The sequence below is a fragment of the Puma concolor genome, chromosome B3, assembly GCF_028749965.1.
Source record: "Puma concolor isolate L17-30 chromosome B3, mPumCon1.1.hap2, whole genome shotgun sequence".
Taxonomy (NCBI): domain Eukaryota; kingdom Metazoa; phylum Chordata; class Mammalia; order Carnivora; family Felidae; genus Puma; species Puma concolor.
Window position 1 is genome coordinate 95,435,806 of NC_141672.1, and position 13,014 is coordinate 95,448,819.

The 13,014-nt window shown below is 35.8% G+C and overlaps 1 protein-coding gene across 1 annotated transcript in view; it reads left to right on the plus strand.

The window, feature by feature from the left end:
- The window catches only part of USP8 (ubiquitin specific peptidase 8), a 79,772-nt gene that overhangs the window by 26,097 nt on the left and 40,661 nt on the right, over positions 1 to 13,014 (plus strand). Inside the window, exons 4-7 of the mRNA XM_025918904.2 lie at positions 5,214 to 5,299; positions 6,637 to 6,796; positions 10,782 to 10,824; positions 12,673 to 12,817. Coding sequence (XP_025774689.1) covers positions 5,214 to 5,299; positions 6,637 to 6,796; positions 10,782 to 10,824; positions 12,673 to 12,817 — 434 coding nt within the window. The remainder of the gene's footprint in view (positions 1 to 5,213; positions 5,300 to 6,636; positions 6,797 to 10,781; positions 10,825 to 12,672; positions 12,818 to 13,014) is intronic.

Below are 13,014 nucleotides of genomic sequence, written 5' to 3' on the forward strand. Positions count from 1 at the left end.
TACCTACACACCACATCTTCCTGTTTCATTCAGCAAGTGATTAGTCAGTCCCTTGTTTTTATGTGACAGCTTTTTATATTTGAATGACACTGTAGTCATGTTAGGGTTCAGTTAATACTGATTACTTCCATTTTTATTTTTTATTATCAATGTTATTATTATTACTTTTTCTTTTAATCCTTTGAGCAGGTACCTTTCTTCCACTTTGCTGAAGCCATGGGGAGTTAGGGAAGGAGGGTAGGAGAGGTGTAAATGATTAAAAAGAATTAATGACTAGGATAAATGTTGCTAGAGAAAATGGTTGTGTTTCAGTTGCACCAGAAATAGGCAAAAGAAGAACATAGACACTAATGAAATTGGAGGAATATTGTTTTGGTGGTTCCACCTTTATTTAGTAATAATCTTGCTGCCAGACAATAGTAGTCAAATACTGCTTATAGGTTTCTTACCTGGTGGAGAAGCCATTCTTGAATTAGTGTTGAGATTTTATTTTGTTCACTGGTGGTAGAATTGGCTTGCCTTGTTTAAATTGACTTACAGAAGTACAAAAAAAAAAAAAAAGAGTTCTCATATTCTTTGAAATAACTTTTTTTCCAGAGTAGTGTCACCAGTATAATTTCTTTTGGTTAAGTGGGTTAAGGGATGACTTTAATGTTTGATTTAATAGTAATAGGGGTACCTGGCTGGCTAAGTCGGTAGAGCATGAGACTCCTGTTCTCAGGATTGTGAGTTAGAGCCCTACATTGGGTGTAGAAATTATAAATAAATACACTTAAAAAAATTGTGGTAAATCATTGCTGGTATTTCTTCTCACCAGCAAAGTCATGTTAATAATAGTTACAGGGATTTAGATGTAGCCTTGGAAAGGTGGCCCCTTGCATTTGGAGATGAATCCTCCTGTCCACAGATGGCTAGATTGGTCCTGCCTTAGAACATTCTTGGGCATGTCTGTCTGCAGGTAAGGTTTGGCCTTCCCAAATTCAAACATGTTTCTGCATGTTCTTTGATGGTTTTTACGGTATCTATTAAAGTGGAATCACTTTATTTTATGTTTTAATTTTTTTTAATGGTTATTTTGAGAGAGAGACAGAGCACGAGCAGGTTAGGGGCAGAGAGAGAGAGGGAGACACAGAATCTGAAGCAGGCTCCAGGCTCTGAGCTGTCAGCATAGAGCCCAACGTGGGACTCGAACTCATGAACCATGAAATCATGACCTGAGCTGAAGTCAGACACTCAACCAACTGAGCCACCCAGGTACCCCAAAAATGAAATTGCTTTAAAAAAGAAGTGTAGGGGCGCCTGGGTGGCTCAGTCGGTTAAGCGTCCGACTTCAGCCAGGTCACGATCTCGCAGTCCGTGAGTTCGAGCCCCGCATCAGGCTCTGGGCTGATGGCTCAGAGCCTGGAGCCTGTTTCCGATTCTGTGTCTCCCTCTCTCTCTGCCCCTCCCCCGTTCATGCTCTGTCTCTCTCTGTCCCAAAAATAAATAAACGTTGAAAAAAAAAAAATTAAAAAAAAAAGAAGTGTAGAAGTGTTTATTAGTAAAGTAAATACTTTGAAAGAGTTGCAGCTTTGGATAACTTGGTGGTTTTGGTGTCTGCCATTTTGTCTGTTGTAGGAGGGCCAGGTTTTTATGTTTACTTTTTACTGTATTTTTCTTTTTTTAAAAAAAATTTTTTTAATGTGTATTTTTGAGAGAAAGAGAGCACGAGCAGGGTAGGGGCAGAGAGAGAGAGGGAGACACAGAATCTGAAACAGGCTCCAGGCTCTGAGCTGTCAGCACAAAGCCCAATGTGGGGCCCAATCCCACAAGCCGTGAGATCATGATCTGTGCCAAAGTCAGACGTTTAACCGACTGAGCCACCCAGGTGCCTTGCTGTATTTTTCTAAGTTAGTAGTTACTTTTATCCTTTGAGAAGATTGGTAGTGTTTTTGCTGCTACTACTTTTTAACTTGAGAAGGTTAGGAGTGCAGTTTAATCGATAAATTTTTTCCATTTCCACAGAGTATCTATTGCATTTCCAAAGGGAGTAGTTGAAAGTGGCAGGAGTTGTTCAGCTTAGGAAGTTCCCTGCAAAGGCTCAGGTAACCCTGGCTGTTATCTTATATACTGCAGTTGTTCATTTGCTCTGTCCAGGGTACACATCTGCTTCTGCCTTAGAACTGTTTTTCGTTTTATTTTATTTAGCCCAGCATCTCCAGTGCACGCCAAGTATGTGAAAAGTCAAATTTACTAACTAGATGGGGCGCATGGGTGGCTCAGTCAGTTGAGTGTCCAGCTTTGGCTCAGGTCATGATCACATGGTTGGAGTGCAAGCCCCGCATCGGGCTCTGTGCTGAGAGCTCAGAGCCTAGAGCCTGCTTCGGATTCTGTGTCTCCTTGTCTTTCTGCCCCACCCCCACTCGCACTCTCTCACTCGCGTGCGCTCTCTCTCTCTCTCTCTCTCTAAAACATTAAAAAGATTTTTTTTTAATTTGTTAGCTAGATATTTTCTGGGTTTTACCCTTTAAATCAGGTTGTGACAGAATGTAGTTTCACCAGTCTTCTTCAGAAACTTATATCTTTCACTCTTGTACATGAGGGAATATTTCAGATTTAGATAAGACATGAACTTCACAAGCTCACTAGCAGAAGACATATTTCTTACTCGTTGAAAACAGTTTATGAAGAATGTTTTCAGGGTTATCTGAAAAGGGGGTGGAAGACTAATGATACTGAAAATATTAGTGTAGCAAAGTCTAGATAAAATCAGAATTAAATTTTTAAGTCTGTATGGCATTATTGTTGATTATTCCTAAATATTATAGGCAAACTTTTTTGTTTGGGAAATCATGAGATTTGTTTGATTTTTTAATTTTTTTAATTTTTTTTATTTTTTTATTTTTTTGAGAAAGAGAACATGAAACAGGACAGGAGCAGAGAGAGAGAAAGCGAATATTAAGCACTTCACACTCTCAGCACAGAGCCTGATGTAGGGCTCGATCCCATGTCCCTGGGATCATGACCTGAGCCAAAATCAAGAACCGACTGAGCCACCAGGCACCCCAAGTTGTTTGAATTTGCATGTTCAGGAGTAAGAAAGTTTTCCTTGGGTTAACCTGAGAAGCAAACATTTTTAGTTGTGTAAGAATTGGATGTTATTTTTTTATTTTGCCAATTGTCAATATTGAAAACTTGAAAATATTCATACTTGCTTTAACTGTGATCCTTTAAGAGCACGGAAAGAGAGAATTATTGACAAGAAACCTTACTAATATTAGGGAAGGGCCTTCTGGAAATTTGTAACAGGTATGCCTAAACACAATGTTTTCAGCATTTAAACAGTGTTAGGCTGGGCTTACGCTGGCTTTTTAATAAATTCATGTCAAAAAATTAATACAACAAGTCATGGTATTTTTTGTTTTTGTGTTTTATTTTTATGAGAGAAACCTTACAGTAATGACTAAATTTTGTTTTCTGTTAAGAGAATATTGCATCTAAAGTCTGGACATTGTGGCACTGAAGTAATTACAGTTTCCACTGTAATTTTCAGTTGATACAGTATTGAAAAAAACTAAACTTTTATTGAAATTATATAGGGAAGGATCCTTTTAATTTATTTAGTCTTTATTTAGAAGAATAAGCCTAACTGAAACATTACCTACTTATTTATTTATTTTAAGTAATCTCTACACCCAACATGGGGCTCAGATTCATAACCCTGCCCCTGAGAAGAGTCTCATGCTCTATCAACTGAGCCAGCCAGGTACCCCCAAACATGATCTTCTTTTAGGCTAGATAGATATATGATAGCTATAGGTTTTAAGTTTGTTTATTTTTGAGAGAGAGAGAGAGAAAATGGGAGAGGGGCAGGGACAGAGGATCCACACTGTCTGCATAGAGCCCTCCACAGGGCTTGACTCATGAATGGCAAGATGGGTGAGGTCATGACCTGAGGCAAAATCAAGAGTCAGAAGCTTAAGCAAGTGAGCTTAAGTTTGATGCTTAACTGATTGAGCCACCCAGGCACTCCCTTGGATCTTTTTACGTTTTATTACTATATCATTTGTGATGAACTGTGCTACTAGGCTCTATTTGCACAGTCACATTGACAGGTTGTGGCTAATTAGATCCAAAAATCAGTTAGCTGAGTCTCACTATGCTATCGTCATGTCAAACCAACCTTGATTTGAAGATACCTCTGACTGCAGGATTCAGTGAGTGACTTCTTAGAGAAGTGATCTTGTAGCAGGATTCTCGCACAGAGAGTCGTGACACCGAGGCTTTTCTGTTTAGGAAGCAGCTTTATTCATGCCAGCAATGGCTCATTTGAGATCATACCCGAAGAACTGAGCCCTGAATGTCATGTGGCATAGTTTTTTTATATATTTTTTATTTCTTTGTCTTCCATATATGGTAACACACAAACATGTAGTCTGATTAAGTGGTCTTGTGTTACAAGGTTGGGAGGAATGTCATGTATGCTTATAGCCAGGTTGCCTTGAGGGCTTTTTTTCCTTTATATTCCTTAGGGAGGACACACTACTACAATTTTTCTTAACTTTATTATGCTTGTTAGTAAATTATGTGCCAAACAAGTTGTGTGTGTGTGTGTGTGTGTGTGTGTGTGTGTGTGTGTGTGTGTGTGTGTTTAAAGAAGAGTGTATTGTTAATGATTTATTTCTACCATTTGATTTTCATTCAAGGTTTCCTTGGATGTGAAACTTGTTTTATATCAAATGTTTGACTCCACTTGAGAGGTGGGTCACTATTATAAAATAAAGGTGGAAGCCCCAAAACATCTCAGTATAAAACAAGTAAAACAAAATAAATCCCACGTCAATATACAATTTACTGCTTCTCAGACTAGAGAAAAAAAACTAACATATTTACAAAAGGAAATATATATTTTGCTACTGAAAGCTTTGCTTTTTGGCACTTACTCATAAATAGTAAGAATAGTATTTATACTACTTAAAGGTGTCTCCCAAATAAATAAAATTATTACCTATTAGTTTTTTTTAGCATACAATTGATATGAAGAGATACTTTGGAACATTTAGAAAATAAGTTGTGTTTATGTAGGTTAAAAGTTTAAAAAAATACTTCATTCAATCATAATGTTTTCATCCAACCTTTCTTTTACATAGCACCATGATTTTAACGTTTTTAGCATTAGTGCTGTGTACAATGGCCAGTACTAAAATTATGGGATGGTTTTCTTATAATTTTAGGACTACTTTCATTCAATACTTGGACTTGCAAACATCAAAAAAGCTATTGAAGAAGCCGAAAGACTCTCTGAAAGCCTTAAACTCAGGTACAAACATTACTATAAAATCTTTAAAAGAACATATATTTAGAAGATAAAAATAATATTTAGAACTTGTCTGACCATGCATATGAATCCCAGTTCCTAGCAATAAATCTTACGTTAACTGGAACACAGAAATGAGAATCTTTTGCCATATTAATGCCTTTATTGTGTTCATGTGTTACCATTCATATTTTACTGAAAATCTAAAAATATGTAGAATGATAGATTCTTAAGGTAAGCATTGGTAGAGTAGATGGGAGCTCAGGTCCAATTTTTTCTAACTCTCTGGCAGGATTCTTGAGAAAAATATAATTCCTCATATTCCCCAGGTTATAATGTGCTACTGGACATTGGTCTTAGGGAAATGAAGTATTTGTGGTTAGTTTTGAACTGCATAGTTTGCAAAAATTATGTATGTTTAAAAACAAATCTAATTCTAATATTTGTCATGAGTGCCTTATCAGACTTAGAAAGTAATTAGAAATTAAAAACAGTATGTTTGAATTTTTAGTTATTAATAATTCTTTTTTTATTTTTATTTATTTTGGTTAGTCATTCTTTGAATAATGAAATAAAAGAGGAACGGTTTTTCTTAATGATTTTTCACACTTGGATCAATTAACTAGTCTAATTATATACATCATAGTCTTTACTTACAAATTATTTTTTTGAATTAATGTATTCCCTTCATCCTTCCCAGAAATTACTAATCTTGGAGCTGGAGTATGTTAAGATGGTTGATAAAAGTTGGAATCACTATTCTCTTCCTCCTTTAGCCAGTTAATGAACTAAGTAGAGTAGAATTTCTCCTAATCTTTGAGTTACCCCTATTGACTGTTTCTCTTGGATTTACTAAGTTTTTCCCTACTTGTACTGTTATCAACAGTAATATTCTTTATTCTTTTATCTTTTGGTCATTAGGGCCATTTTCTCACTTATTTATTGTCTTTTTTATATTTTGAACTACTTTATAAGTAAATGAGTCTTTAGAGTTAATTTTAGGATTTTAAGTCCTTTGTAAAAGAAATTGCAGCAGATGTGAAATTCAGTGGAAAGGTTGAAATTAGTGTAAGGAAAGAACAAAAAACATTAAACAACTTTAACTTGAGATCATAGTGTTTCTTTTCAGGATATTTGGCAATTTGAATTAAGTCTACAGAGGGCAAATTTATGATTTGTGGTTTGTAACAGAACACTGGCAGAATCAAATTTCAGTTGGAGGGAGAAAGTATGCTGCCATAAAATATCCTAAGGTAGGGTACCAATTTTATGGAACTGGAAGTCCTTTACTTTTCATGATCATGCCAATAAAAGACACCTTGACTTGTTTTCTCAACTAGATATGAAGAAGCTGAGGTTCGAAAAAAACTTGAAGAAAAGGACAGACAGGAGGAGCAGCTGCAGAAACAGAAAAGGCAAGAAGGAGGAAGAGAGGATGGTGGTACATCAAATAAAAGTTCCTTGGAAAATGTAATGGATTCCAGAGACAAAACCCAAAAGGTATTTCAAATTTATTCTGTGATGTTAAAAAAGACTGGTTCCTTTTTTTCAGATGATTTGCTTAAGGTGAGTTGAGATACAACAACAATGTACTTTGAGACAACAAGGGTAAAATTTAATGTGTTTTTTATTAGAAATTGAGTTAAATATTCTAGCTTCATTTGATCCCAGGTTTCTCTTGGAGCTTCCATAGAACTGTGTTCTGTGCATTAATTAGTTTTTTTGCAGTCACTGTTAACTTGATTACAGTAGTAGAAAGAGCATTAAAGCTGTGATTTAGTATATCTGAGTTCCAGTCCCATGTCAGGTCTTGCTTAACCGTTCTGGGACTTCATTTCCTTACTGCCAAGTGAAGATCTTGAAATAGATGATTTTTAAGGTTTCTTCTTTCTAATAAATGTAATTTGCATTGAAAAGGATTTGGTGTACTAATTTGGTGCCTAACCTTTTATCTATTTCTAGGGTCTCATACTCTTCCCTTTGCTTTTTCTTCCTTTCTGCCCATTTCCCTTTCCTCTTCTGTTTCATTTTATTCAGCAGCTCCTTGAAATCTAGCTACATCATTTGTTTGCCAAGAACCATCAGTGACTCAGTCTGTACCTGCCAGCTACCACTGTCTACTATATCTCCTTCCTTCACCTTCTGAGGAACAATTCTTCCTAAAATATAATTTCTTTTTTTGGGGGGGGGGGGGCTCAACCGACATTTATTGAGGAGTTACTATATTCTAGTCACCATACATTATCTATAGTTAATTCTTAGAAAAAAAATTTTTTTAGATTATTTATTATTTAATTTATATCCAAGTTAATTAGCATATAGTGCAACAATGATTTCAGGAGTGGACTCCTTAATGCCCCTTACACATTTAGCCCTTCCCCCCTCCAGCAACCCTCTGTTCTCCATATTTAAGAGTCTCTTATGTTTTTTTTTTTTCAACGTTTATTTATTTTTGGGACAGAGAGAGACAGAGCATGAACGGGGGAGGGGCAGAGAGAGAGGGAGACACAGAATCGGAAACAGGCTCCAGGCTCTGAGCCATCAGCCCAGAGCCCGACGCGGGGCTCGAACTCACGGACCGCGAGATCATGACCTGGCTGAAGTCGGACGCTTAACTGACTGCGCCACCCAGGCGCCCCATGAGTCTCTTATGTTTTGTCCCCCTCCCTGTTTTTATGTTATTTTTCTTCCCTTCCCTTATGTTCATCTGTTTTGTATCTAAATTCCTTATATGAGTGAAGTCATATGATACTTGTCTTTCTCTAATTTCTCATAGCATAATACCCTCTAGTTCCGTCCACGTAGTTGCAGATGGCAACATCTCATTCTTTTTGACTGCTCCATTGTATATATATACACCACATCTTCTTTATCCATTTGTCTGTCGATGGACATTTGGACTCTTTCCATACTTTGGCTATTGTTGATAGTGCTGCTATAAACATTGGGGTGCATGTATCCCTTCGAAACAGCATACCTGTATCCCTTGGATAAATACCTAGTAGTGCAATTGCCAGGTTGTAAGGTAGTTCTATTTTTAGTTTTTTTTTTTTTTTTTTTAATTTTTTTTTCAACGTTTTTTATTTATTTTTGGGACAGAGAGAGACAGAGCATGAATGGGGGAGGGGCAGAGAGAGAGGGAGACACAGAATCGGAAACAGGCTCCAGGCTCTGAGCCATCAGCCCAGAGCCTGACGCGGGGCTCGAACTCACGGACCGCGAGATCGTGACCTGGCTGAAGTCGGACGCTTAACCGACTGCGCCACCCAGGCGCCCCTATTTTTAGTTTTTTGAGGAACCTCCATACTGTTTTCCAGAGTAGCTGCACCAGTTTGCATTCCCACCAGCAGTGCAAAAGAGATCCTTTCTCTCCACATCCTCCCCAACATCCATTGTTGCCTGAGTTGTGAATGTTAGCCATTCTGACAGGTGTGAGGTGGTATCTCACTGTGGTTTTGATTTGTATTTCCGTGATGATGAGTGATGTTGAACATTTTTTCATGTGTCGGTTGGCCATCTGGTTGTCTTCTTTGGAGACGTGTCTGTTCATGTCTCTTGCCCATTTCTTCACTAGATTATTTGTTTGGGTGTTGAGTTTGTTAAGATCTTTATAAATTTTGGATACTAACCCTTTATCTGATATGTCGTTTGCAAATATCTTCTCCCCTAAAATATAATTTCTTAAACTCTGTTGAAATTCAGGGAAGGATTTCTGCTTTACTTTTTCTTAAGCATTTTGTAGCTTTCAGCTATCATTTGTGTGTGAATCATCATTGGTTTCATTAAGAAATAGATGTTGAGGGTGCTTGGGTGGTTCACTTGGTTAAGCTCCTGACTCTTGATTTCAGCTCTGGTCATGATCTCATGGGTTTGTGGGATCAAGCCCTGCATTGGGCTCATCCATGCTGACAGCATGGAGCCTACTTGGGATTCTCTTTCTTCCTCTCTCTCTGCCCCTCACCTGCCCGCACTCTGTCTCTCTCAAAATAAATAAATAATAATAAATAAATAAACATTAAAAAACATTTAAATATTTGACCTTATACTAAGCACTGTGTAAAAAGAAATGAAGAACTAGTGGTTTGTTGATTTTAGGAACTCATAATATAAGCTAAATAACACTATCTTAGGGAGATATAGGTTAAATGGCTGATATAGATAAATACAAGACTTCAAAGAACTATGTGAAATGATATTTTAATCTCTTCACTTTGTTGCCTTTCCAACAGGAGGGCCAACTACTTTTTTGTTACTTTTATTTTTGTTTAGCCTTTTTATATTGGGAAAAAACCACAATTAAACACTGTTACCCAGTTGCAACAGTCAACTAACATTTGTCACATTTTTTTTGGTCACATTTTGTATCTGTACCTCTCCCCTTTTCTTTTGCTGTATTATTTCAAAGGAAGTTTCAGATAACATACCATTTTGCCCCTAAATATTTCAGTATGCATCTCAAAGAAAGGGACATTTTCTCAATAATGACAATGCTATTTTTCCATCTCACAAGATTAATAGTAATTCCCTGATGTAATGTAATATCCAGCCTATATCCACATTTACCCACTGTCTCGTGATACTGCAGAGTTGATTTGTTTGAATTAGGATCTGGATGAGGTCCACTTACAGTCTTTTGGTTGTTATGTCTCTTAAATTTAAGTCTCTGTAATACTCTCTGCTTGAGTTCCCCTTTAATTTTTTTTGTTTCATGCCTTTGGCTTTTTAATACTAGATCAGTTCTTTGAAATGAACCAACCACATTCGGGATTTATCCGATTGTTTCCTCCTTGTATTATTTAATTTCTACTTCTATCTTCCATATTTCTTGTAGGCTGAAAGTTCAGCCTACCAGCTTAATAGGATTCAGGTTCAGTTTTTGTTTCGGCAAGAATGCTTAGTAGGTGATACTGTGTACTTCATAGTGTATAATATTAGGAAGCACGTAATATACATTTCTTTTTTAATCTTAGTAATGCTAAAATGGATCAGTAGGCTCAGGTAGGTCATTGGTTTTCCCATCTATAAAATGAGTTAGTACCTGACAGAATTATCATATGTTGTCTTGGTTAGAAAATACAAATTTGTAAAACCTTATATTACTTCATCTTCCTTTCATTATATAAAGAGAACTCTGAAGGGAATTGCCAGAATTTTTATTTCATTGCAAGAAATATTCTCTCATTAAATTAAATATTAAATTTCTGTAACAGTCTGTGCTTTGACATTATATTTAGTCATTAACTGAAGAAAATTTCAAGGAAGTGTTAAATGATTCTGATGTGCTGCTGGTTATTTTAGCTGTTATCTATTGCCAGATAACATGGGGAAGCCATTATTGTTCATCTGTATTTTAATAAAATGCCAGTACTCCACATGCTTCATTTTCCAGGCTTTCAGTTTCAATGATGTAATAGAGTTGAACTTTATGTTTCTATGAAAATTTTTACTTCTATTAAAGTTGAAACTTTTTTTTCCTGTGAAATAGATAAATGGTGAAAAGAGTGACAAAAATGAGACCACAGAGAAAGGTAAGTGTGACAGAAAGAGGGAGTCCTTTTAGGTTATTATTGGGATCTTCTTTTAATCAAAATAAGCTTCAGATTTTACACAATGAGATCTTAACGTTGTGTCTAATTTGTATGTAAGCTTTATCATTTTTCTTAGCCTATGCAATTATATTGAAAATGTGTTTATATTCTGTATATATCATGGGGAATATTTATGGTAATATGTAATTAAAAACATCAAAACCACAGTTTATACTTTTCATTCTTTTTTTTCAAGATGTAGTTTAGCATAGCAGTTAAGAGCATGGACTCTCTGAAGTCAGACTACCTGGATTTTTCTGGCCCCTCCTGAATTTCCATGTGATCTTGAGCATTTATTTAATCTCTACCTTAATTTCCCCATCTGTAAAGTGAGGATAATATTAATACCGATTTTATAGATTTACTGTGAGGATTGAATGAGTTAATATATTTGAAACTCTTAGTAACGTGATATGAGGATTTGTGTATTAGCTATTATGACTTATGGTTCTAGTTTGTAGACCTAATTATTTAAAATCTTCACTCCCCTCAAAAATATCTACACCAGTAATTTGGATATTATCCATAGGTGGTGTTGATGTTCCAATTACACGTATGTGACCTATATAACAGGACTCAGACAGTTGCCTAAGTTTTCCTTTCTCAGAAAAGATTTAATTATTAATTGTATGTAACACTAAAATAAATTTTCTATTTAAAGTATTATCATACAACAATTTAAAAAATAAGATACCTTCCTAAAAGATGTTATTAATTCATTCCAAGATTTGTTTTTATCTATGTTTTTTGTATCTCATTCTGCTTAGGTGTTATTTCCCTAAGTGGTTTGTTCCCAACTTGTTTAGATGATTTTGTTGTCAAAATGATCTTGATGGTTAGAGAAGTAGGGTGGTTATTTTCAGCTGGGTATTTTAGCTTAGGAGATCATGTGACTACGTTCTTCTCACATCTCACTGCCAAAATAGTTCTTTACATTTTTAAGCTCCCTTGTAGCAGCTTTTTATCTTTTTAATATTTATTTATTTACTTTTAAAGTTTTTATTATTGAAGTATAGTTGACTTTGTTGTGCTTTTTAATCTTTCATTTCAGATGGTAGAAGCTGTAAGAGGAAAATAGCAACATAACAAATATTTATTTTGGTTAAATATTAAAGGGCTAGAGAATAAACATTTTAGGCTTGGGGGGTCACTGAGGTTCGTGCTGTCACAGCACGAAAGCAGCAGCCATTGACAATATGTAAACACGTTTGTACAGCTGTGTTCCATTAAAAACAGGTGGCCATAGTTTGTCAACCCTTGATGCAGAACACAAAAAACAAGCCTTTGACTTGTTACTCTAGGAATACTTGAAAATCTAAATGTTTTTTAAATAGTCCCCATAAGACCTCATCAGAGACTTTTTAAAAAGAATTTAGAAACTGTCAAGAATTTTTGAACCATGGATGTTTTTTTCTGGTTGACATTTTTCAAATGATTTAATTATTAAATAGAGAATAAGAAAATCTTCATGAGATACATATATTAATTTCCCTTATTTTGTACCAGCGACAGTCAGCACCTGATGTAGTTGTAACCTCAACAGCTAGCTTTGGTATTTAAGCCTTCAGAAACAGAACATTGAACTAGTTTCTTGATGAATGTCAAAAACACAAATTCTATTTAATGTTAGTTTAAAAAGTAGTAAGTAGTGTGATGGGATAGCAGGTGTATGACACCTAGTGTACTTCACTCTTCTAGAAGAAGCAATTATTGTCCTGTGTTTAGTGATAAGAAAGCACGTGGAACTAGGTGTTTTTTGTTGCTTATATTGTCTCTCTTGATTCCAAGGGGCAATCACAGCAAAGGAGCTATACACAATGATGATGGATGAAAACATCAGCTTGATTATAATGGATGCTCGAAGAATGCAGGATTATCAAGATTCCCATATTTCAAATTCTCTCAGTGTTCCTGAAGAAGCCATCAGTCCAGGGTGGGTCATTGTGTATTTAGGTAAAGTGGTTAACTGTAGACAGTAGTAAATGTTACTACTTACCATCCAGGCTAAATATGATAAAGTAGGCTTTCTTCTCCGGTTACTCCGTAATGTTACACTTTACTCTTTCTTTGAAGGGTGGTATAAAGAACATTTTGGTTTGGGTGTTTTCTCCTATTTGTGACATTTGTAGT